The sequence below is a fragment of the Papaver somniferum genome, chromosome 5 (assembly GCF_003573695.1).
Source record: "Papaver somniferum cultivar HN1 chromosome 5, ASM357369v1, whole genome shotgun sequence".
Classification (NCBI taxonomy): domain Eukaryota; kingdom Viridiplantae; phylum Streptophyta; class Magnoliopsida; order Ranunculales; family Papaveraceae; genus Papaver; species Papaver somniferum.
In genome coordinates this window covers 132268295-132293020 of record NC_039362.1, presented here as the reverse complement: position 1 = coordinate 132293020, position 24726 = coordinate 132268295, and the positions used below count along the sequence as shown (strand labels likewise).

At 35.0% G+C, this 24726-nt stretch overlaps 3 protein-coding genes and 1 long non-coding RNA gene across 4 annotated transcripts; 1 reads left to right on the top strand and 3 right to left on the bottom strand.

Moving 5' to 3' along the window:
- The first annotated feature begins 1560 nt into the window (after nucleotides 1–1560).
- Nucleotides 1561–3421, top strand: LOC113282748 (7-deoxyloganetin glucosyltransferase-like). Its single transcript, XM_026531811.1, has 2 exons — nucleotides 1561–2208; nucleotides 2319–3421. The coding sequence occupies exons 1-2, from the start codon at nucleotides 1701–1703 to the stop codon at nucleotides 3269–3271; spliced, it is 1461 nt and encodes a 486-aa protein (XP_026387596.1). The 5' UTR covers nucleotides 1561–1700; the 3' UTR covers nucleotides 3272–3421.
- Nucleotides 3422–3618: 197 nt separating this feature from the next.
- Nucleotides 3619–7050, bottom strand: LOC113282747 (translocase of chloroplast 90, chloroplastic-like). The gene is made up of 3 exons (XM_026531810.1): nucleotides 6894–7050; nucleotides 6617–6738; nucleotides 3619–5932 (listed from the first exon to the last, which is right to left on the bottom strand). Exons 1-3 carry the CDS (start codon nucleotides 6899–6901, stop codon nucleotides 3708–3710), a joined length of 2355 nt encoding a protein of 784 aa, XP_026387595.1. The 5' UTR covers nucleotides 6902–7050; the 3' UTR covers nucleotides 3619–3707.
- Nucleotides 7051–17692: 10642 nt separating this feature from the next.
- LOC113284655 lies at nucleotides 17693–19318 on the bottom strand. The gene is made up of 3 exons (XR_003328295.1): nucleotides 19091–19318; nucleotides 18438–18522; nucleotides 17693–17920 (listed from the first exon to the last, which is right to left on the bottom strand). It is a non-coding gene; the product is annotated as an uncharacterized LOC113284655 (long non-coding RNA).
- Nucleotides 19319–23265: 3947 nt separating this feature from the next.
- LOC113277820 (VQ motif-containing protein 11-like) lies at nucleotides 23266–24260 on the bottom strand. The gene has a single exon (XM_026526809.1). It carries the CDS (start codon nucleotides 24066–24068, stop codon nucleotides 23367–23369), a length of 702 nt encoding a protein of 233 aa, XP_026382594.1. The 5' UTR covers nucleotides 24069–24260; the 3' UTR covers nucleotides 23266–23366.
- Nucleotides 24261–24726: the final 466 nt, after the last annotated feature.

Genomic DNA, 24726 nt, shown 5'->3' with positions numbered 1-24726 from the left:
TGTTGGAAAATAATTAATAGAAGATTGATTTTTAAAGTTTTTAAGAAAAATAATAACTTATTGTTTTCTTTTTTGAATGAAACTTTTTAGTCCCACATCGGGGAGTTCCTCTTTTTAAGTTGTATTACTCCATTATATAAACAAATTCTCTACTTTTGTAAAATCCATGGGATAGGGGATTCTCTATTTTTTTAGAGAGACCCCTGAGGGGAAATATTTTATAGTGATTTCTTTAACGTTCGCGATTTTCCTTAAGGGTTTTTTCGGAGTTGCCAAGATCAAGTTGAGCATTTACTACATATGCTAGTAGTAGGTGTAGTATGGTGTTTTATCCTGGAGATGGACGTCCTGTGAGGGTCATAACACCACTCTTGAGTGTAGCCAGACGCTAATGTCTTAAGGACAGCGTGTTGAACACGTGACTCACTCTGTTTTTCCAAAGTTTTGCCTTGTTGTTGTTGCAGAGATTTTGGGAGCTCGTCTATTTCATCGAATCGATCGTTTCCATTGTAAAGGAGATAATAGCGCGTTTGGATACACGTCCAGAAATAACTTTTGACTTCTAGAAGTCAATAAGCAAGAAGTCAGTTTGGGTGTAGAACTTTAAAACGACTTCCAGAAGTAGAAAAGTTAACTTTTTGTGAAGCAAAATATCCTGGCTTCTGACTTCTGCTTCTGGAGAAGTACAAGTCAGAAACAGAATTGTATCCAAACGCGCTGTAAGTATCAATAATTTTTGTTTATTTGATTTTTTTCTTATTTTGATTATTGCACCCAACCTTTTGTACTTGTCTTTTTCTCGAAAACTTCTTTGGTAGAAGCTTATATTATAATTTGAAGTCAACGAAGCTTAACTTGCTTGGAAGAGAACCCAAATAGATAAAAGACTTTTGCACACAAAAGAACGACCCCACGGCTTAACAGCCTTAAATACTACTCCCTCCGTCCCCAATGTATAGGCGGAGAAGTGAGTTTTTTTTAGAATAAGATTTTTTTTTTGATTTCCTACATTTCCATCATCTTTCTTGTTTTACCCTTGTACAATTTTCAACATTAGAAACATTAACATAATTATGGTGATAACTACCTATAATAAATAAGGGTGATATATGAAAAAACCTATCTTAGAATTGAAAGTCCGCCTATCTAATGGGACTACAAATTTTTACAACTCCGCATATATATTGGAGACGGAGGGAGTAATTATTTTAGAGAAATTCCTGTTCTTTTTTTTGTTCTTGTTTCTGTCCCTTGTCTAAACTAAAAAAAGGAAGTCTGACCACCGACATATATAGTTGTACGGTTACTCTCGATTGTGGAACCTCCGGTAGGGATCAACTAGCTTAATGTGGATGGGTCTTAAATGAGTGTGCTTGACGGTGGTAATACAACATGTTTTCAACGTGGGCTACGCGCATGAAGCTTTTTATGCATGGCCAACTCAATTGGTTGGACGTTGTTTTCCCAATAACCGTCGTTCCAAGAGTTGTGACTACTAGTTGTGTTCAAAAATCTCAAACGCAATTCAAGCTAGCTGTTATGAGGCTAAATAGAGATGTTTTGTGCATTAACTAATATAAGAAAGCATCTCTTCAACACTTGAAATGCAACACAATTATTGTAAAGCTTTTTGAAGAGGGAAACAAAGAGAATTACAGCGAGTGGATATATCTTGTCAGAGAAATATTATAGTTAGAGAAATGAGTTCTACGATTCAAGTTACACGGCATGTTGTGTGCATTCCATTTCCAGCTCAAGGTCATATAAATCCAATGTTGAAACTAGCAAAACTTCTTCATAACAAAGGCATCCATATCACATTTATCAACACTGAGTTTAATCATAAACGTTTAATCAAGTCGAGGGGACTTGATTCTGTTAAAGGCTTACCTGATTTTCAGTTCCATACAATTCCAGATGGACTACCACCAAGTGATATTGATTCAACACAAGATATTGATTCTCTTTGTTTCTCCACCAAGAAAAATTGTGGAGTTCCATTTCAGAATCTCCTTGCTAAACTTAAGGAAACACTGGATATTCCTCGTGTTACTTGTGTGGTTTCTGATGGGCATATGAGTTTTACACTTGCAGTTGCTAAAGAGTTTGGACTCCCCGAGTACTTGTTTTGGACTACTAGTGCTTGTGGTTTCATGGGTTATCTCCATTATCGTCATCTCCTCGAAAAAGGTCTCATTCTGCACAAAGGTACGCAATATATATCATCGAAAACATACATTTGTTATTTGAGTTCATGTTCATATATAGATAAGTACAATGTTAACAACAACTTTACATGATATATTTTGTTCTTGCAGATGAGGGTTGCCAAACAATTGGGTTCCTTGAAACTATAGTCGACATTCCTGGATTTAACAATATCCGGCTTATGGATTTCCCTGCTTTTGCACGAATAACAGACCCTAATGATAAAATGATCGAGTACATTCTTGGAGAAACAGAGAATGCAACAAAAGCTTCAGGTATCATCTTGAACACATTTGATGAGTTAGAGAATGAAGTTGTAGAAGCAATGCGGTCCGGGAGCTTATCACTACCTCCTCTTTTCACACTTGGTTCTCTTCATTCACCTATCGATCAAACTCAGCAAACAGATGAGTTAAAGTCTGTTGGCTCTAATCTATGGAAAGAAGAACCAGAATGTCTACTATGGCTCGATACCAAAGAACACAACTCAGTCGTTTATGTGAATTTTGGCAGTATCACTGTCATGACAACACAACAGTTGGTCGAATTCGCTTGGGGACTAGCTAACAGTAAGCGAACTTTCTTGTGGGTCATTCGACCTGATTTAGTCCAACAAGATTCTGCAAAGTTACCTATAGAGTTCCTTGAAGAAACAAAAGAAAGAAGTCTGTTTCCAAATTGGTGTCCACAGGAGGAGGTATTGAACCACCCTGCCATAGGTGGGTTCTTAACACATTGTGGTTGGAATTCAACTCTAGAGAGTATCTACAGTGGTGTTCCTATGATATGCTGGCCGTTTTTTGCCGAACAACAAACAAATTGTAGGTATGCATGTAAGCATTGGGGAATCGGTATGGAGATTGATAATTTTGTAAAGAGGGATGAAGTCGAGGATTTGGTTAAAGAACTGATGGAAGGTGAGAAGGGCAAGGAAATGAAGAGTAAAGCCATGGTATGGAAGAGGAAAGGTATGGAAGCGGTTGCACCTGGTGGCTCATCTTATGTTAATCTGAACAAGATCATTGACGAAATACTACATGCTAGTAGTAAAATTATCAGTTGAGCTTGGATTTTACCGACCAGTCTCCAAATGTTTTGGTTCTTCTTCTGTTTTTCCGACTTGTGAAAGAGTGATTTGTTTATAGTCGTAAAATTAAGTTCATTGTAAATGTAAAAGTTTATCTTTATTTCACCTATGAATGATAGAATCATACATGAAAGTGGGTACAATTATGCTCGCGCACTGCTCATTCAGTTTTGTTGGGCAATGGGCAAACAGAAAAAGGAAAAGAAGAGATGCAATATCATTATTTGCTAAACATGAGCAGCCAGAAAAAGCCCAAACTGATTGCTGGTGGTAAGCTTGTGGCAAATCTTGCAGAAAAATATGATTGCCGCAAAATGCAAGGCTTTTTAAGACGGAATCTTAAAATTTAAATTAGAAAAAAACCAGTGTCAGTAAGATTTCAAATTCACCCCATATCATCAGCTTCTACATTTCAAAAATCCCCGGATACCTTTTTCCAAAGGAATCTCAACATTGTGATAACTGCAATTACCCCAATCTCCATATGATCAGAACTATTTGTTTTTAAACAAATTTGTCCCATATTTCTGCTGTTAAGATTTGCCTTGACTGACATACTTGTACCTCGCCCAAGTCGAAAATCAGAATTTAAAGTACCCCCTAAAACCATTTCTTTATTGAATGAGAGCACTGTCAGAAGAAAACTAACTTTATCATTTCTTACTGGGTAGTCTCTCCCTCTAATTATCGTCTCTACGCTCCCACCATATGCTACTTGACCTGCGCTTCCCAGGCCCCCACCATTCACAACAAGCTTCACTCTATTCCCAATCAAAATGGAGTTATCAATTTTAGCACCAGCATAAAACATATTCCCAAAAGAAGTTGCTGAAATCCCGCATCCAGTTGTGTTGTGCTTGAAGTTCCTCAGGCTTGTATCCCCACGAACTGTGCATACCAGATCCTTACCAGATGTTTGAACATCAAAACCTGCAGAAGCAGAGGACCCTTTACAGTTCGTGCAAGTTGCAGAACATTCAGTTTGCATATTAAAATCCTGCTTGTCCTTGCTCAGTTGACCCATAACAGATGCATGTAGATTTCTTTTTATTTCCACAGACGTCTCCAAGTTAATGCCATCAAACCCTACATCATGATCCCAACCTTGAGGATCAAGAACAGGTCGAACAAGCCACTGATCACTGGCTATTAGGCAGCGGTATCTGTGTGTAGGGTGGTCTGAATCGAAACTAGGTGGGAAAGCTATATCTGGCAATTGAACAGCCTCTGGGGGTCCTTCTTGGTTATCAGGATTATCATCACCAGCCAAGATCACGTTGTTAGAAAGAATTTTCTCTTTTTGTCTGCGAATATCGGCCTTCAACTGCTTCTTGAGATAAAGGGTCTCCCTATAATCAAGTTCATCAAGATATTCATTCTTCTGAGACTCGGTTAACTTTTCAAATTGCAATTTTGTCAGGATCCGAATTGGAGGCAATTGATCATACTCTTCTTCCTCTGTTTCTAACATCACATCAGTCTCATCAACCATTTCTATCGTACTTGATTCAGAACGCGGCCGTAGAAGAGTGGAGAGGAGATGCGGCAACGATGGCAACCGGGTATTACCAGCATGTCCCATTTGAAAGTCGTCACGAAATTTCAGGAGGGCATTAGCATCTCCCAAGACTTTTGTACAAATGCACGACAGGATAAACAGAGGCCTCCAAACCTGCCCATTTGGGAGAATTTTCTCCCTTAAGATATTCTTTCTGCAATGAGGATGATTCTCCACCAATAGGACAGGGTTTTCGAGTTGTGAATCTGAAAGAGCCTGGTGTATGTAGTGTTGAACCAGATTTGAGCAATTGGTCACATATGAATCGTAGTTAACTTGATTTCCACTAGGTCCTTCTGGGAGAGCTGAAGAAGCATGGGTCATAACAAGGATAGTATTAAACCAAATTGCAGATCCAAAAATATTAGTTATAAGCTTCAGAAGGGGAGAATCACTGTAACCCATGTTTATAAGATCAAGGCGTTCAACATATAAAACAATGTCCGGAGGGAATCTTTTGATGTACCTCTTCACTGAGAGCAGGATTTTCCTATTCCTGCGCAGATTACTTGTAGATGAAGGCAAAAGCCCAGGGGTATCAATGAATGTGATTTTAATGCCATGTATGCTCCCTGTGACTTCTCGAATTTGATCAGTGGAAGGTTGGAATGCATCTGTTGTTGTCTTCATTTGCTCGAAAATTGAGTTTATAGTAGCACTCTTCCCAACCCCTGTTTTTCCCAAGACCAGTATCCTCAAAGAAAAATCCAAAGTAGGAGAGCCAGTAACTTCTTGTTCTGTCGCTATTGCTCTTAACTTATCATTCGGAAGAGACGATTTCTTTAAATCAGATTCTCCAACTCGTATTAGAGTAGCTAGATGTAATCGATACAAGACTTGTGCCACCAAGAGATTATCAGATGACTGCCCTATACGACGGACAAGACGTAAGAACTTAATTTGGAGAGCTTTGATCTTAGACAATGGATCTTTCTCATTAATGTTATATTTGGAGAAATGAAAATCATCTACTAGAGCACGTTGTGGAGGAGGTTGATTATCTGAATTGGCTGTGGGAGATTGAAGAGAGGTATCAGGAGAAACATGGGGCTCTGGTAAACTTCCTATGAGATTTGCACCTGAAATTTTCATGAAACAAAATCGTTAAAAGGACACCAAAAGCATAAGAAATGGATAGGGGAAGTCGTCAAGTGTTCGAAAATTGGGGTAACACTAAAGCATTAGACAATTAGCTATCGAACTACCATATTTAACTGTATGTTACAGTCGGTCGAATGAATGTGCAACTTTAAGTTTACATGCTGCAGACTAGACCATGTTTGTACACACGCACAGTGATCCTGAAACACCCTTGACAAGGTCCATTGAGGATATTCAGAGGAAAAAGAGGCAGTTCAAAGCAACTATTAGTGTTGTGGTGTGCAAACAATGTGGACAGTACAACCTTAGGAACAGAAACTTGTGTGTATGTATTTAATCATTTACCTTCAGTACAATAAAATGCATAATACCCCCTTGCCTAAATTTTCCCCTAACACAAAAGTTCTTGATTTATATATACTTTCCCACAAAATTCGAAGTTGCAGATAATTTCTGTAAAAAAAAAATTCCCCACTTCTATACAGAAACAAAATTATTCTACTAGCTTCTAACAGACAAATTATAATTTCAATTCAGTTTAAGTATACAGCATAGATCTATTTGAGCATGTGTGAACGAGTATTCTTCAATTTCAAGGAGCAAAATCACACTAAAACCTATGATTAAGGAAAAGAAAGCAAAGGGCATCATCATATTCATACCTCTATCTTCATATTCTTCCTCCTGAGGTTCATCATCAATGAAATTATCATTCCCTGGTAATGTTCTTGACAAGCTATTGGATGCTAACTGAGATGAAATCCAGTCCTTGACAGCATTCATCCTATATCAAATAAGTTCGTAAGGTTAATAAATTCTAGCTCCCAATCTTAATAAATACCATGGGAAAACACAAATAGATTCATAATAGTTTTCGGTAATAACAATTATTCTAGGGTTTTTTTCCCTAATCTATGAACATAATGAGTGAAAAAGTACCTGAACATGAAATCAATGATCCGAGATTTCGCCCTAAAGGTTGATGGGTTTTATATGGAGGGAGGGAGGGAAGGAAGGAGGAGGAGAATTCATGGAGCTCGTTCAATAGAAGACTTGTCTTTGAGTTCTGCTTGCTTGGATAAGATTTTGGCTAGGATTCGATTTTACTTTTCATTTTTTGCAAACTACTTATTTTCTTATACCAGCCAAACAAACAAAAGTACTGTACAAAACTATGGTTCAGCGGGTCTTAGGGGCATGTTGGCAAAACAAAGTTGGAGTGGGCTGAGCCGCTGAGGTTGGACTCCGGGAGGATGAAAAAGTTGTATTAAAATTCAATTTTCGTTCATCATCAAGGTACGGTATTACTCCGTTTCAGTAAATTGATGTTTTCACTTTTTTAAGGAGGAGATATAATAATCCAGCCAATCACCAAGTGGTCAGGTGGTTGTCATGCTCCTTCCCACTGCGGAGATAGGGATTCGAACCGTGTAATTGCTAAAAACCACTCTAATTTAAGGAGTTCGGATGTAGTCTAGAGATCACTAGTCCAGGGTATCAAAAAAAAAAGATCATAATAATCTTGTTAACTGTCCGATTATTTCTTTCATTTTGAAGCATGATTTTTATCAATCAAATAAAGAGCAATTACATGTGGATACGTAGTACCCGTAGAGGCATAGAGTCGTTCAAAATAATATGGTAAAGAAAATATAGGATTGCATGGTCCCATATTGTTATTGAAAGATTTCCTGATTGTTTTCTATCCACCGCTTGATTGGCTAGGTCATATGCTGCCTAGTTCCTTCCCTAAATTGTGTTGCATAACGTAATGTGGTATTCGACGCAGTCTCTGCTTAGATTCAGTGATCATTCTTGATACATACCAACCCGATTCAGTATGAGAGCTTATGAAACACATGAGATTTATGAATCGGTCTCGAAAATTGCTTTTGGCCAGTGTCTCTCTGTCGCGGTTTTGGATACCATTAGCATTTCCCTGGTTTCAGTTCTCAAAGTGATTGTTATCTTCAATGGTTGCGCTAGAGCCATCACGATTCTCACCTTCAAATCCATGCACATGTAATTCCTGGATGTTCCCTGGCAACCCCATCTATGTTGTTCTTAATCCACTAGTGTTAGGTCGGCCTATTGGATGGTTATTGTTGTTGGTTACTTGTCGGGATACTAGCTGGTGGAAAGCCAGGAAGCACGAGAGGTGAGGTTTCTTTTGCCCAAGAGTATTCTTGTTGCTGCCTGATTACCAATCATGAATACGATACCAATTATTATAGGTTGTACAGGTAAAATACAGTTTTAGAGGAAAAAGAAAATAAAAGAAACTACATAATTTAATTTCACAATGATATTGGTTTTTGGTACGATTTTATTGAGCAAAATTGTATGTTTCATATTCTCTTAACATGTTGAGCTCTATTTTTGACAAATTCTTTAGAACTTATATGAATTTAACCTTTTCTGGGGAGTAGAAATCTTATACATTTTTCTGCAATATAGTAATTTAACAATTTGTAAAGATAAAACGAAAAACATTACTCTATTATATCTTTTGAACCTCGAGAAAACCTTTTAGAGTATCCTAATATGTTTATTTAAGAAAAAAATAAAGCTTTATTACATGGAAAAACAGGTTTCAAATAATCTTCATTAATCACAAGGAACCTAAGAGCAAATCCTAAGGGTAGTGTCACTCTTTCAAATGAAGGAGTGCACTACCAATTAGACCAAACTAGAGGCTTTTATGGGTAGTGTTTAGCCCCCTTTTCACCCAAACACGTTTATGCACTCGTTCATTTGAACGAGTGGTTGGGAGTGTAACACTAGATGGGGGACTATCCCCCGTCTGGGAAAAAAGTAATAAACGGGAGATTGTCTCCCGCTTATAAGAAAATTAGGTTTGGACGGGTAACTGTCTCCCGTTTGGTTTTCTATTTTGAGGTGGATCGGGAACTGTCCCCGTTGAACAGTTCTTTTAAAAGTGGAAATAATCACTTTTTGTTTTCACCCCGGGCTCCACTTTTGACGGATGAGTGGATAATGCAGACGAACTATAAACATGGTCCCATTACAGGTATCAACCATTAGATGTTCAAATCCAACGCTGCACACAAAAGGAAGGAAATAAAAACTGCTACCTTGAAATCTCCGTATCTCACTCTTGTCTTCTCATGCCTCCACGAACTGAGTTATTTTTATGCACGGGGAACAATCCCCCGTCTTGTTCAATTTTTTTCCTTCTAACGGGAGATAATCTCATGTGTAGTGTTTCTTTTCCTTTTGCTCATAGTGGGTTCACTCGTTCATATGAGTGAGTGGTCTTTCATATGGGCGAGTTAGTCTCCATTTTGAGATTGCCCATAGAAACAAATATTAGCAACACGTGTTTCGAAGAGTTGGGGCTTCACAAAACAAACAAATCACAATAGGAAAGGTTGATTATATTGAAGGAATTAAAAATTGAATCTAATCCAGCTAGTTGATCCACTACACCATATTTTGCGTTTAGTAACTTATTATTTCAGTCACTAAATGGGGTTGTAACACAAATAAACCGTTTCAAAAGGGGGTGTAGCAAATTTTCGTAACCAACATGTTGCCGTTACGAATCCGGGGTTGTAACTGTTTTCGCAACTAACACATGGCCGTTACGAAATGAAAATTAGTAACCACACCAGACCGTTACTAATTTTTTATTAGGGTTACAAATATATTGACTAAGTCAACGTTGACCGATTCCTATTATCCTGGTAAACACTTTTCTGCCGTTACTAATTTTTTGTAACTAAAAAAAAAGAAGTCCGGTCTTCATTGACCTGGTCAAAATTAATTCCCACCCCTTTTATTTTACCCTGCAAGTACCCTATCCCCTGCAATTGTTGTCATTCAATCCAATTCAAACATCCATTCTCCATTAAAAAAAAGTAAACATTCATTCATTCTACATTCTACATTCAAAAGAAGCTAACATTGTTTCAATCAATATATATGTTAATCGATTTGTTCGATGATACTTAGGTTCATGGTGAGTTCAACTGTCGGATGATTCATAACTACTAAGTATAGGCACGTGACTCTTTTCTCATCTAAAAATATGATTTCCAGCAGTACAAATAAGATTACCTAAATTCTACTTGTTTCTTTATCCAATTCCCGCTTGTCCTCGACAATCCTGATAACTGCTTCGTCTGCAAGCAAGAATACAATGGATTCAGAAATAGAGTTTCGCAAACTCTCGCATACCATATTTAAACAAGACAAACCATTTGAACTTACTATGTTGGATTTCATAAGATAAGAAACAAGTAATACACAAGACTGAGTACTGAATATCTTTATTTCATAAGGTTCAAAACTCATCATAGTACAAATTGAATGTTTCCCATTAGTATGAGTATTAGCATACTTGCAGGGGCCAACATTCCAGTCGTTCATGCACTTCCTAATCAAATTTATGCATTCTACAAGATTTTGTGTAAAGCACATAATTTCAGAACTAATCTTTTCTATGGTATATGTGTTTTTTTTCTCTGAAAGCTGAAATACAAATGCATGATTCATCTCAAGATACAACTGCATCATAACCAAACAAACATATAGTATGAGAAACGTGTAATCATGAAATCCATTTCGAATGTGTGGATTTGCAGTACCTTCTATAAGACGAGGAAAAGTGATAAATTTCATGCGAAGTTCAAGAGCTGCAGCTTCCTACAATCTTCATGCATGGTCATAGCAGAACACCAGTATGGAAGCAGAGCTCCAACGAGAAAACCAATCAAGACTTTTGGTGCTTCCAACAGCACCTAGGGCATCAATACTTTTGAGAATTCAGTGCAGATACGGCGCCCAACCTGAACCCTATTAAAGTAAACAAAAGTAAAGTAAGTCATCAGGTTTTAATAGATGGGGGCAAAAGAGGCCACAGACTATAACATGTCAATGCTTTAAAGTCGATGTCAGCAAGAATGACACTATCTTTACATGTCCAACCAGTGTACAAGTATAGTGGCTAGCCCATCATTCATTATAACACATATGCTCTACAAAATAAAAGAGAGTAGCTGCATAATCTTGACTTCTTGATGATAAAAGAGAGTAGTTGCATAACCTTTAACCATCTTTTTGGTGGCATATGAAGGCAATTAAACTAAGGTTTTGGGTTGAGTTCAGATCTATGAATGAGCAAACAGCGTTATCATGCTTAAACTGAATATGTCTAGGGTATGAGATTTACCTCTGTTTTGGGTCACCGCTCATAATTGAACCCATTTGTCCAATATTGGTTATTGAAGTTTCAGTTCCTCTAGCGTTATCGAAGTTCCACCACCAGGTGTATTGGATTCACTCACTCATCAACTAAGACCTTCTAGTTCCTATCAAAAAGATCAAAAATCAACAAAACAATTTATTTCTCTAACCATTTTCTTTGTTTATTTACCAAACTTCAATTTGAAATTGATCTGTCTCACCAAGGTATTTGATAACCTAAGAAGAAAAAATAGCAGAACAAAGCAATCAAAATGACTTAGTCCCTCGTTAACAAAGGTAAAAAAAACTGCGAAAATCAAAATATAAATATGTGAACCTTGTTCCTAGATGATAAACTTTTTTAATGGTATAGGTGTCTTTTTTAATGGTATAGGCGAAAATCAATTTGTACTATGATGAGTGTTCTCGTCATAATATAAAGATGTGAACCTTATTGTGCAGAACCCATTAGAACTGTAGAGAAAAGAAAATATGCACAACATGCATTCAAATTGAACGAAATTTGGTGTACTCGTCTCATATTATCGTCTACATAGAGAGACAAGAAAGCACCAAATAATACTGAGCCCAGTTGAAACAAGAAACATTATATGAAGAAAATTGTATGGTTCTTTTCAATGAGCAAAAGTGAAGTTTCAGATAACGACGAGCCCAAGAATAATGACTTTAGTTTGTTTACATAAGGGTTAGAAAATTAAAATTGTGACAATCTCAAGTGATGGTTATAGATAATGACGATAATGCAAAGACTGCCTGGAAAATTTATTTACGATACAACAAGTTTCATTTTTGTATTACTCAGAAGACGAATGTACCAGTTGTTAAAACATTTCTAACCCTGTGGTAAAAAACCAGTAACCTCACCTCTTTCTCAATCTGTTGGGGAAGTTCTCTGGTAGGTGCCAACACTAATGCAAGAGGACCATCACCTCGCCGAACAGAAGGCTGGGCTAACCAATGTTGTAGAGGCTAACAAAAGAAAACCTGGATCACTAGAATAGCAAAAGCAGCAGTTTTCCCACTCCCTGGATCGGCACAACCCAAAAAATCCCTTCCCTGAAGAGAAATTGGCATAGCTTGGGCCTGAATAGAGGTTGGTCTAGTGTACTCGTGAAATGCTATATCTTTCATGATACTTTCATGCAAACATTGAAAAAGACATTACACATAGTTATAGAAATGTGAATCTTGGTCACAGACACAGACTTGTAGTATCTAGAAAAGAAAACATTGTACCATGTCTGTGAATGATTCAATTGGCGCAGGTGCAGGAACAGAATCTGGCGCAGCAGTAACATCAACATTCAGACGTAAGCGAACCTCTTCAATCTGTAGAAGAATGTGGTACGTTAGTCTCATTGAATTTAGAATTAGAAATTACAAGTGAACTATGTTATATGATTTCCCTAACTGAGAAACTATACCAACATGACCCTGAAGACTAATTTGCTCGATTCATGTTATCAAATTACATCTGCTGGTGCATATAATCAATTTGCTAAACGAATTTTTGATATTAAGTTCAATATGAGGTTGAAAATTGAAAGTCGATGAAAATCAAATTGATTCTATGGGTAATAGAGATTCAACGACGCTGATTACGAATCTAAAGACCAATTTTCAATCAAAAATAATGATAAAGAGATTTCAATCAAGAAACCCTAGAAACTTTTTATTCAATTTTTTTGAGATTCTGAACTCAATAGAAGGATTCAGATGAGGAGAATACAGATCTAATCTCTTATCATATTTTGATCGACAATTTTAGATAAAAATAGCGATTTGGGTTTTCAAAACCCTAAATTTTTTTTCTTCTGAAAATCGATTTCAAATCCAAGACTTAGAGATTGTAATTGAAATACGAGGGTTTAGTAAAGATTAAACTTATCTTTCTAGGTCGTTTCTGACGATTTTCTTCTTCAGATGTAACTGTTAAGACAGAAGAGAAGAAGATAAGAGTAAGGAAGAGAATAAGACATGGTTTTTTTCTCTGCTCGTTGAAGAAGGAAAAGAAAAAGATAATTGTGGGAAGGAGGAGTTGAGATTAGATAAGCTAGATACATACGGCGGAAATATATTCAAGTAGTCTTAGCAGTTACAAAATTTGGGTAGAATAAAATTAGATAGTGTTACCCTGCACACACTTGTTTCGCATGATTTAAGTACGCTAGTTACTAATAGAAACAGAAACCCGACAGTTACTAATCGGTATGAAATTCGTAACTGAAATTAAGCAGTTACTAAATTTTAGTAACTGAAATTTATAGTTACAGATTAGTAACGGCAACATGTTGGTTACTAATTTTAGTTACTAATCACTGAATATGGTGTAGTGATCCAGAACTAAGATTAAACTAAAACTAAAATATCAATAAACATAAGTATCATTTAAATCATAACTTAATTGTAGCATTAAGAATAAGAATGACAACTGTCAACATGGCAATTGGGAGGCTAACGAAAAAAATGCATAATGATCTTCAGCAAATGCGATCATCATTAGAAGAAATTATAGCGGAACTAAAACAAATTAATGTGAGTTCGCAGTGAAATCAGAAGATACTAATTTTGAATTTTTTTGATAGATATCTGAATTCTGAAGATATTGGGAATCGGAAGAAAATAAAGAAAATGAATAAGAAATCGTTAAACTTAATCGTTTTTATGGAAAAGTGTAAGCTGCCTTCCGATGGGCAACAAAGTGAAGCGACCATAATGTCATAGTCCAAAATTGTTCTGAACCTACTTTCAGGTTATCGGAAATTTATGCCGAACCAAGGGAGAAAAGATACACTACTAGTGAAGACTTTAACTAAAAAGCAACAACCCGTATTAATTTCAAAATATGGACTCTATTTTGAGGAGTAAATTCCATATACCGGAAGCATCTCATATATCAGTTAGATTTAGTAATGTTGGATTTCAATTTTGGTACGCCAATGTAACTAATATTGTTACTCACTTCAGCGAGGGAATCACATATTTGAATCAATGCATGATGTTTTACCTCTTTTTTGGTAAAAAAAATTCGATTTTATGGAGTTGTTTGAAATATTGGATATAGTGAACCCTTCTCTTTTTTTTTTCGAAAAGATGCATGCCTTAATTCTATTGATAATAACACTCTGATTCGAGATCTGGATCGAATACATCACCGACTTGAAATTTCCTACAGTTAAAGAAATTTTAAACAGATAACAAGGACATTCATATAACCCAGCATCATAGTTATATGATGAAAAAGAAACCTAGCCATGCTAATCTTATTCCAAAGTAACAAGACAAATTCAAATAGGATGGTTTGGATCAAAAAAAAAACTCATCCAAACCAGATAACAATTCTACTAATAGTAAAAATGCTAGGATCAGAAGATTTAACCACTTCTCAAGGGTTTTGTTTTCAAAATCATAATGAAGATGACAAAGGATTAAAATGATCCATAGATCAAACCAGTTGTTAGTGATTTAACACAGGTAACAAAATTAACAGTTGTTATAACATATGTAACATGAATAATCTAAATCACTTATAGTAACATAGTAAAACCGGAAACACTAAACCGTATCTTTTCCTTTGGAAAAACATATAAGAAGAGTTTCAAAATATTTTAGCCAACTAATTTTCACAGTAGTAGAGACCACTCATGATTTATTAAATGTGGAAATTTCTGAGGAACCCAAATTTGAATCCTCTCTATTCCGCAAATCCATCAATAAAATTGTATATATTGATAGCCCGAAATATAAGATCTACGGTTAAGATTAATAGTTTTAAATTGAACTAATGTTTTTAAATTTTCATTTAGACTAGATTAACCTTTTATCTATTATACTAACAAATTTATTAATTATCTTTTTATTCTTTATGATTAGTTAATTGATTGCATTATTTATGGGCGACAAAACAGTAACATTCCATTTTTTACGGTCAATTCAATTGACTCCAACATTTATGGGCGACATTCACTCCCTCAGATTCTCACTTTCTCTCCCTCAAAGAATTTTTACGGCTCATTAATATCATTACATATTTTCCTTTTCAACACAAAAAAAAACGACAAACCCTAATTTCCATGACCAAACCAAAATTAAAGAGAAAAATAAAGATGTCATTTCATCCTCCTCCTACTGTGCGACTATCTTTAGTGATAACACATATGATGCAGTGACGCTTTTATATACTAAAGAAGAATAAAAGCTTCCGTTATCATCATCACGAAGAACATGATTCTCTACTGAAGCATTTAGATTTGAAAAAGAGCCCTAGTTATTGTGATTCTCACAGCCGATCATATGCTAGACAATTGTAAGGAAATCATTTTATTGAAAGTTTATAACTAACAAATCAATGAAAGAGAATGAAGGTGAGGTTTCAACTAGTAGTTATAGAGATGGAATTAATTGATTAGGCTGAAACTTTAACTTGTTATTTCATATCATTATCAGATTCTACATTTTTCCCGTTATTTGGAATGAAAAATACAGTTTTCACCTGTATTTTTTGCAATGCAAATTTAATCTTTCATCGCAGTTTCAAGTGTTCTGAGTGAAAACTTGATTCATCACAATCTTGTTGTGATTATCACTAAAATGTGATATCACAGAAAATTATGATTATCACGGAACTGTGAAAATTGAGATTATCACTAAAATCAAGTATTAAAATCACGTTTCTCATCAAGCTCCAGAGTGAAAACTATGATTATCACGGAACTGTGAAAATTGAGATTTTCATTCCACTGACAAAACTCAAAACGAGTTATTTTAGGACAACCAAAAAAGTTATTTGGGCTAGCGCATTTTAATTATCTTTCATTTTTGGAGTTTTTTTAGCCGCACTTTAGGGTTTATTATTAGTCAAAATGAATTATTTTAGGGAGTCTTTTTAGGGATTGTCATTTGTCAACTAATTAACATCAATTTTTTTTTTTTTAGAGAGCATGAATTATTTTAGGGAGTCTTTTTAGGGATCTATGGATATTTTTGGAGACCATGCATTACATTGTGCTAATGACGTGGGGTTGAAATTTCGTCACGATTTATTTCGGGATGTAATTGCGAGTATTTGCTACAAAGCTGGTGTTCCTGCACGCAAAGAGATCTTTTTGGGTTTTTCTTCAGAATTTGGCAAGGATTTACACCCAGCGGATATCCTTGTTCTCAATTGAGAAAACGACCAAGATGTTTGCATGGATGTCACAGGTGTTTCACCTTTTACTGGTGATGGAGTTCGTTCTTTCATTTCGGGGCAGGCTATTTCTAAAGCAATTGCGCGCAGACGTTCTAATATTTGAGTGAATGTGATTCGCATGGTTATGGTTTGGGAGTTTTGGCGTTCACCACCTTAGGGGAACTCAGTGAAGACATTGTTTGTTTTTTCAAGCGTTTGAAGAACTGTTTAGTTAGTCATGATACTGGTAGTGGTCTAGGTAGTTTTATTTTCCATAAATTGGGTGTTGCTATTTAAAAAAGGGTTGGCGCCCAGCTTGTTGCTCGGATGCCAACTAAGAACGTTGTTACAATGTATTAAAAGCAATAAAATATTTGGGTAATCGATATAACATTAAGTTATTTTTTTACAAAATAAAAAGGAAACAAAAACGGATTCCTTATTTATGTGGAAGACTATTATTGTAATCTAAGCAATCTTTTAACTAATTATGGGTTACCCAAATATGGAATCTAATTGATGGGTTTCTAATATAGAAAAAATTATTTGGGCTAAAGAAAAAAATCTCCCTTATTAAATTAATATGGATAAATGAAGTAAATTCAACAATTCCCAATGCAAAGAACAAGACAAGTCAAATGAATGGGTTGAAACTTTGCCTTGAAAATGTACCTTAAAAGGATCTTAATTCGAAGAGTTTACCCCTGAAATTCATTTGACCATTGTATGTAGAAAAATCTCTCCATCTAAATGATTTGTTTTCCTATACTTTTTGATATTTTTTTTCCTCGGCAGAAAGAGGAACCTTAAAAGACATTAGCAATGCCATTTTTGGAAGTATTTTCTCTAATTCTTGAACTTACCAAAAAGAAATTAAAAAAAAACTCTCTAATTCTTGACTAACAATGCTATCGGCACTGACCTAAAGACCAGACACAAGGGGCAAACTAATTTCAATGTAAAAATAATTTGTATAACTGCATGAACTTGTGATTAGATCATATCCAACCTGTATTTATACAGAACATGCGCGCTTGGATACCAGAAACAAAAACGCTCATGCTTCTCTAGAAGTATAAGTCAGAAACAAAATTATTTGGGAAAAATGCGGTTTAGTCCAAAATCCCATCCAAATATACTAGTTAGTCCACACCCATTCAACTAGGTACAATTTAGTCCAAAAATTATTTAAAACATGGAAAATACACATATAACCTTGCTGATTTACAATTAAGTCCAGATATTTACAGTTTAATCCAAAATGATTTATGATGATGTCAGCCATTTTAAATAATATAAAAATAATTAAAAAACAATTTATCTTTTAAACCGTTTGTCCAAAATTCGCATATATTCGGAATGCTCTTTCTAAGATCTATAAAAAGAGTACCCATATGACTATATGATTCTCATATATTTTTTTTAAATCTTAGTTTACACTGGTGTACAAACATGTACACATTTACAAAAATCCAAAGACAAGACAAGGACCACAAGGTGCATCAGCTTGTATAGCACATACAACTAGAATCGTCTACCTAAGAACCACTAACGCTTTTTCTGAGACCTGCGAAAAGAGTACCCATATTACTATAATTTTTCATTTATAAAAAAATTATTTTCTTTATCTTATCTAATGTGTACAAAAAAGAAAACATACAAAAAATTTGCATAAGCTTATGGAGTCATTTTTTCACATGCACTACTTTGTACACACCTACAAAAAAAAATGCATGAAATCGATCATTCATAAACCTGCTTTTTCATGAGAATCACATTAGTGCATCAATATGTTCACCCATGCGAAACATGCCTAAAATTGATCCTACATAACCACACACAAACCTACTTTTATATATAAAATACACTGGTGCACCAGTGTGTACACCCCCTGCAAAACATGCATAAAACCGATCATTCATAACCACACACAAGCCTACTTTTTCATGAGAATTCTACTGGTGCACCAATATGTACACCCTTGTAAAACATACAGCAAAACGATCATTCTAGACTTAGTAAGTCTAGGTGATTAAAACTAAACATATCCATTTAGTTATACAAACAAGTAAAGCAGTGTTTACCCATAAAGATGTGGTGGCACCTCCATTCATTTTCATGTAAAACTTTATCATTCCATTCTTGAGTAGGAGGTTGTCAACACATATCCTGTTCACATACAAAAAAAAAACTACATCGAATACATCTCTTGGATGGGAGATTGCAATTTCCCACACCACCTAATGAATTATCTTAGACTTTGATGACATGCTAAGCACGACTACTTGATTCATCAAGAATGTGACAAAATCGTTTGCAGAGTATATATGTGTATTAGAAGTTGTACGAGAAATGTATGAAGACAGTGTTCTGCAATACAAAAAGTGTACAGGAAAAGAAGTGTGAAAGTGGTACATCATACTCTTAACTTTTATGGAATCCCACTTGAGTGGAAAACAAAGAACTAGAACTGACTCGACGTGACAAAACTAGCAATTTCTAATGTCCAAAAATGGAAGTTTCTGATGTCGAATACGGTCAGATCAGTCATTCAATTACGTAAACATTAATAATCGACGTGTACAATTGCGTACACATTAAAACATCGACTTGTACAATTATGTACACATTAAGAATCGACATGTGTACAACCAAGCCGTTGAAAAAATGATAAAAAATAAGGATATTTATTATTAGGTAGGTAAGAAGTTAAATTGAACTAAATGCATCGTCTTACCTGAGCTAATCTCTCCTCCCTTCTGGCATATTTTTTTCTCTGCTTGTGTTGTTCTTAAATAATACCTGATGCCTGGTGGTTTGAATGGGTATTCCGGAGGAAACTTAATCTTCTTATGGTAGAATCCAGCTTTGATAAATAAAAAAGAAAACTCAGGAACGATAGATGTGGGTAAAAAAAAGAAAACTCAAGAGTCATCCATATCAGATGAGCTAGTGACCAACAAGGATCCTTAAATAGAGTTGAAATATGATGTATCTTCTTATTAGACAGTAGGAAACATTTAATATATTTGCAATGGTGTGCCTTCACTTCCTTCCAGAGCATAATCTGAAGGGAAGAAAAAAGTCAAAAGTAGAACTAATAACCATAAAACAATAAGAACAGGAAGAGAAAAAGAGAAGAAAAGCAAATCCATACGGTCGGAAACTAGGAGTACATACACGTGAAAAATGATAGTTAACTTCATAAAAGGTTTACTGCTGCCAAATAAGGTACACATGACATTTCTCGGGTTTTCCTAGACTAACTAATTAACTCTACTCCATATCCAAAATGGTGTACAACTATGTACACATGATAATGGTGTACAACTATGTACATATCTGCAAAAATCTAACATCCACTCTACAAAACATGTCATATATTGTTGAGATATCACAATGGTGTACAACTATGTACACCCCTATAAACCTATGGATCCATTCATCACCAAGCATACTAGTGTACAAAAATGTACACATCTATAAAAACCTAACAAAATCTAGCATTTATAATCCAAAATGAAGATTATAGTTTGCTTTCTCAAATTCATCGCCAAGTGAAATTGGGGTGTAGAATAATATGCACATCCTATATGAATGAACAAGTCATTTTCTCTCATAAGTCATCACCATGAACAAGTGTACAATCAAGTACACCTTGCTGTGTCCTAACAAATTATTAGTCTTCTACCTCCTAAATTAACATCTAGCATTCAAATTTTCAAATGCTTGTTCCCGGACAATACGTTACTAATACATGGTTACCTATTACATGATCATTCATTCACAATCTCAATTTCATAACGTAAAATATTGCTAATAAAATATTAATGAAACTATAAAATAGACACGGGGAAAATGCCAAAATGAAACTTACGTGCGACATATCATGTTGTCCTAGTTGTACTTTTAGCTAAGTCCTACTGTGTAGCTTCAAAACAAGATGTAAAGTTCATTCTTCATCCACAACACCCAAAAACTGGTTAGAATCAATACTTTCAAATAAACAAACGAAAATCCAAAATCAATAACAATATTTGTATGATAATTACCTTTCAGGATATTGTAATCAACTAATGTGCGCATCTTCAAGTAGTACCAACGAAAACCAATTTATATATGTTGGTATGGTGAAATAACTTCTTTGTCTCTGTTGATCACCATAAAATAAGTACAGTAACTCTGAGTAAGCTTACACTCCTGGCGACTTGCTTGTATCCCTTTCACAACTGCAATTCTTGACTGTACAATTTCATTGAGAACTCATCTTCCTTATCCAATTCTGCATGAAATTAACTTACTTAAATTGATAGTTACAAAGTCTATAAATGATTTAGTATTCTGTTATCCGAAGGTAGGTCGAGGGATACAAATTTTGGAGTCAAACTTAGGCAAGCAGAGTTCAAATGTTGACATATATATATAAGCAAATAAAAAAATGTGTTCTAGGATATGAATATGCCGTTTGAATGAAATCATTTAGTACCTACAGATGAGTTAAGATGAGAATCCCGTCTCTCATTTTTGGAGAGGATAATCATCAAACAGAATGAGAAGCAACACCATTACGACTACAATTACAGGATAAATTAGAAAAAATCACTGCATTTTTACTAGATATCAAAATATCAAAGGAAGCACACTAGTTTCATTAGTATAATAATCTTCTAAAATCTTGTTAAGTTCCATACTTCCATGGCCATATATTGTGATAAATATAAAAAAAAAATACACAAATTTAAGGTTAACAGATTCATCCCATATACACTCTCATCCAAATCAAACATTGTATAGATTAGAGCCAGAAAACAACCACACCAAAGTCTAATCACGATAGTCGTCCTGCAACATGGAGAGCAATTACAGTAACAAAAGTAACGAATGCAGCACTAGCAGTAACTAACATAAGATTCTCAAAATGTGTGAGTGTTTGGAGTCAAATTTTCGGTTGTCAACGAGTTCATCCCATATTGAATCACCCGAATCTCCTAACGTTTTCGTTATTAATCCAATCCCTGATAAATTCACTGAAATTATACAACCTTCAAACCCTTCCAAATCAAAATAAACTTCAATTAATTGAGTCTGAACCATGAACGAAACCTACAAACCTTAACTAGGTTTCCAAAACTAATAGGTCGAGAAGAATTTTTGAGAAATTAAAACCTAAGTAAATAAAAATTGAATTAAAATCAAAGTAAAAAAGAGTATGAGAATCAGAATCACCACCACTTTGCGAATAATATGCTTAAGAACATTGAACACATTTCGTATTTTAAAGATTAAAACAATCAGATCGACAGATTCAAAACAGACAAATAAAGAGAAGAAGAAAAGAGAAGAAATCAATGAAATTAGCATACTCGAATATCAAAAAAGCCTACCTGGAACGAGAAATCCCGAAGAACGAAACCTCAAATCGTCTCTATCTCACACCAAAAATCTGAAACCTCAAATCGTCTCAATCTCACGCCAAAAATCTGAAATATAGAGGTTCTAAGCGCGCTCTCTCTCTCTCTTTTAGTGTATATACGAAAATGTAAATAGGGTATATAGGGAATAACGGAAAAATATGATTCTCCAGATCCGGAGAGGTTTGGACTAACTCGTTCAGATTTTGGACTAAACGGTCTATATGGGAGAATTTTGGACTAACCAGTACCAGGCTTAAGGGGACAGGACTAGATCGTCCAAAGCCCAGTAACAATGGGACTATACGTAAATTTCTACAAACTATTTTGCTTCATAAAAGGCTGATCTTTCTGCTTCTAGAAGTTGTTCTGAAAAGTTTTTGCTAAATTGACTTCTGACTTTTCAACTTTCAGAAATCGAAAAACAACTTCTAAGAGTACATCCAAACAAACTTTTCAAAGTAACAATCAAAGCAGTAACGTTATCCATTACAATCATATTTTTTTACTGTTGAACTGGCATACTAAAGGCATGAGCAAGAGCAACTTTTTTTTTGTAAACAACATGAGCAACTCTTTGCGAAAATCCGTTTTACAGTTGCATATAACTTTGAGATGACAAAGAGTTCTTCTAAGAGTATCTCCAATGGAGTATGAGTCTCTAAAAATATTGATGCCACCTAGGATTTTAGAAACTTTTACAAAAAAAACTTCTTCAATAATGGTTGGATAATTAAAATTTAATATGACATGGAAATTTGAGTATGGAGGAGAATATGGGTTTTTTGAGACTCTATCCATACCCACTTCATCAATTTATTTTAATTTTAATTATTTATTAAATTTTATGAATTAATTATCCAACAAATAATTGACAAGTGTATCAAATTAAATATGGATACAACCACTACTGAAGATGCTAATCAATACAAAATTTATATTTGTATTTTATGCTATCAAATTCCTTTTTTAGATCTCGACGTGGGATTCATATCCATATTCCAGGAGATGCTCTAAGCATTATGTTTGTCGTGTGAACGGAACATCAGAAAAGAAGGAAAATTCGCCCAATTCTTGAACCGAGAATTTGACTTTTCTCTTTGCATATTTCCAATCAATAATGACACTCTCGTTAAAATAAAATATGCAGCTCAAACAGTTGACTAAACAGTGTCATTAAATTACTGCAGTAAATATATCATATGCTGAGATTCTTTTTACGATGTCTGAATCAACTGCCCAAAACATCACCGTTATCCAAAACATTACCGTTATAACGATCCAACCCCTGAACCAATATCACATTAGAGTTTCCTTAACCCACGTTAAAATTATTTGTCCAAAAATCTTTTTTTTTTTTTTGATCGAGATTTGTCCAAAAATCTAATACAGTACTCACAGGAAACTTCTGTGTCACCCTCAGCTGTAGCAGTGAGGGAAAGTCCATGATAGCTTCAGAGATTCAGTCATTTCAGAAAAGACCAGACACAGACACAAATAATTTAAATTTAAATTACATTTCAAACATTAATTAATTGAGATTATTAATAGTACATTATCAAGATTAAAGAAAAGATAATGGTAATTCATAATAAGATTTAATTAAGAAGAGGAAGAATCTCTGGGAGAAGTAAGTGGGAACAGAGGTAATAGTTGAGGAGGATTATGATGATGATCATGGTTATTATTAGTTTTTGAACGAGGAGAAGGATGAAAATAAAACCCTTTCTCAGAAATTGCTTTCTCTTCTTCTTCTTGAGGTGATCTTGGTGTTCTTGGACTTGGGATTAAGAAATGATAATGATCAAGTGTTGAAACAGGGGATATTAAAACCTTCTGATGATCACCATTAAAGCAACATGATGGTGATAATGATGCTGAGCTTCTAAACTGATGCTGATAATAATTGATCAAACCTTGATGATGTTGATGAACAAAACTGCTACTGATTTCAAGTTTCCTCATGCTACCGTTATGATACTGTCTCCTTTCATGAAGCTTAAAACTTGTGTTTCTGCTGCCATTACTCTGTCCCGCTGCTGCTGCTGCTGCTGCTGATGATGATCTTGGAGATGGAAGATTGTTATGATTATTATTACCAGTAGTTACAGGAAGTTTCTCAACTAATGGGTTTTCTGCAACTCCAGTTAATTTCTGAACTACAGCTCTAAATGTTGATGGATCAGCTTGAACAAATGTTGTATTATTGTTTATACTCATTGGTTCCATAATAACAGTTGAACCAGCACCAGACACGGGCTCTTTTTTATGCTTGTCGCTGTTGTTGTTGGTGGTGGTAGCCATGAAAGAGATCGATCAAGATTGTTACTAAGAGAAACAGAGTGATAATGAAAGTGTGAAGAAGAAAAGGAGAGAGCTTGAGTTTATAGAGTGGAGGTGTGGAGTGTTATTCTAGTATTTTAAAAAACAGAGTGTGTTGCTCAGGGCTTTATTATTATTATTATTATTGAGAAATGTCAGATACACGGAACAGAGATGAGAGTGATAGGAAAGAAAAATTTGCTTAAAGATTCAAACTTTTTCTTTTCTTTTCAATTTTACTGACATGATCCTTATACTATTGCGTTGATTTGTGAGATGGTCCTAAGCTGTTTGTTTAACTCGTATTAGGTACATTAAACTTGTTTAATTCAAATTTAACTATAACTAAGTTGACGTTAATCAACGGGGAGATGCAAAAGCATACAAAAGCAGCTGCAAAAATTAGTTGTCGTTGAATTCTTACAACTTGAAAATAGTGTTTGTACGGAAATTAATGAAATATACTCGACGTTCTACACCAACTTTGACTTATCTCCGGCTCATTCTGGTTCTACAGCAACATAACGGTTCCACAACAACATATGTATATATCTTCTGTTGTACTCGGGAGAGTACAACTTAGTCAAGTTGGTTTCAGTCCTGTTGTAGTCGATAGAGAATAATTTAGTCATCAACAACT

What these genes read in the sequence shown, in the direction of transcription:
- LOC113282748 (XM_026531811.1), top strand. Translation starts at nt 1,701, where the DNA reads ATGAGTTCTACGATTCAAGTTACACGGCATGTTGTGTGCATTCCATTT. An exon ending in AGGTCTCATTCTGCACAAAG is followed by an intron (nt 2,209 to 2,318) that starts GTACGCAATATA and finishes TTGTTCTTGCAG; the next exon opens with ATGAGGGTTGCCAAACAATT.
- LOC113282747 (XM_026531810.1), bottom strand. An exon ending in GGAAGAATATGAAGATAGAG is followed by an intron (nt 5,933 to 6,616) that starts GTATGAATATGA and finishes TGAAAATTTCAG; the next exon opens with GTGCAAATCTCATAGGAAGT.
- LOC113277820 (XM_026526809.1), bottom strand. Translation starts at nt 24,068, where the DNA reads ATGGCTACCACCACCAACAACAACAGCGACAAGCATAAAAAAGAGCCC.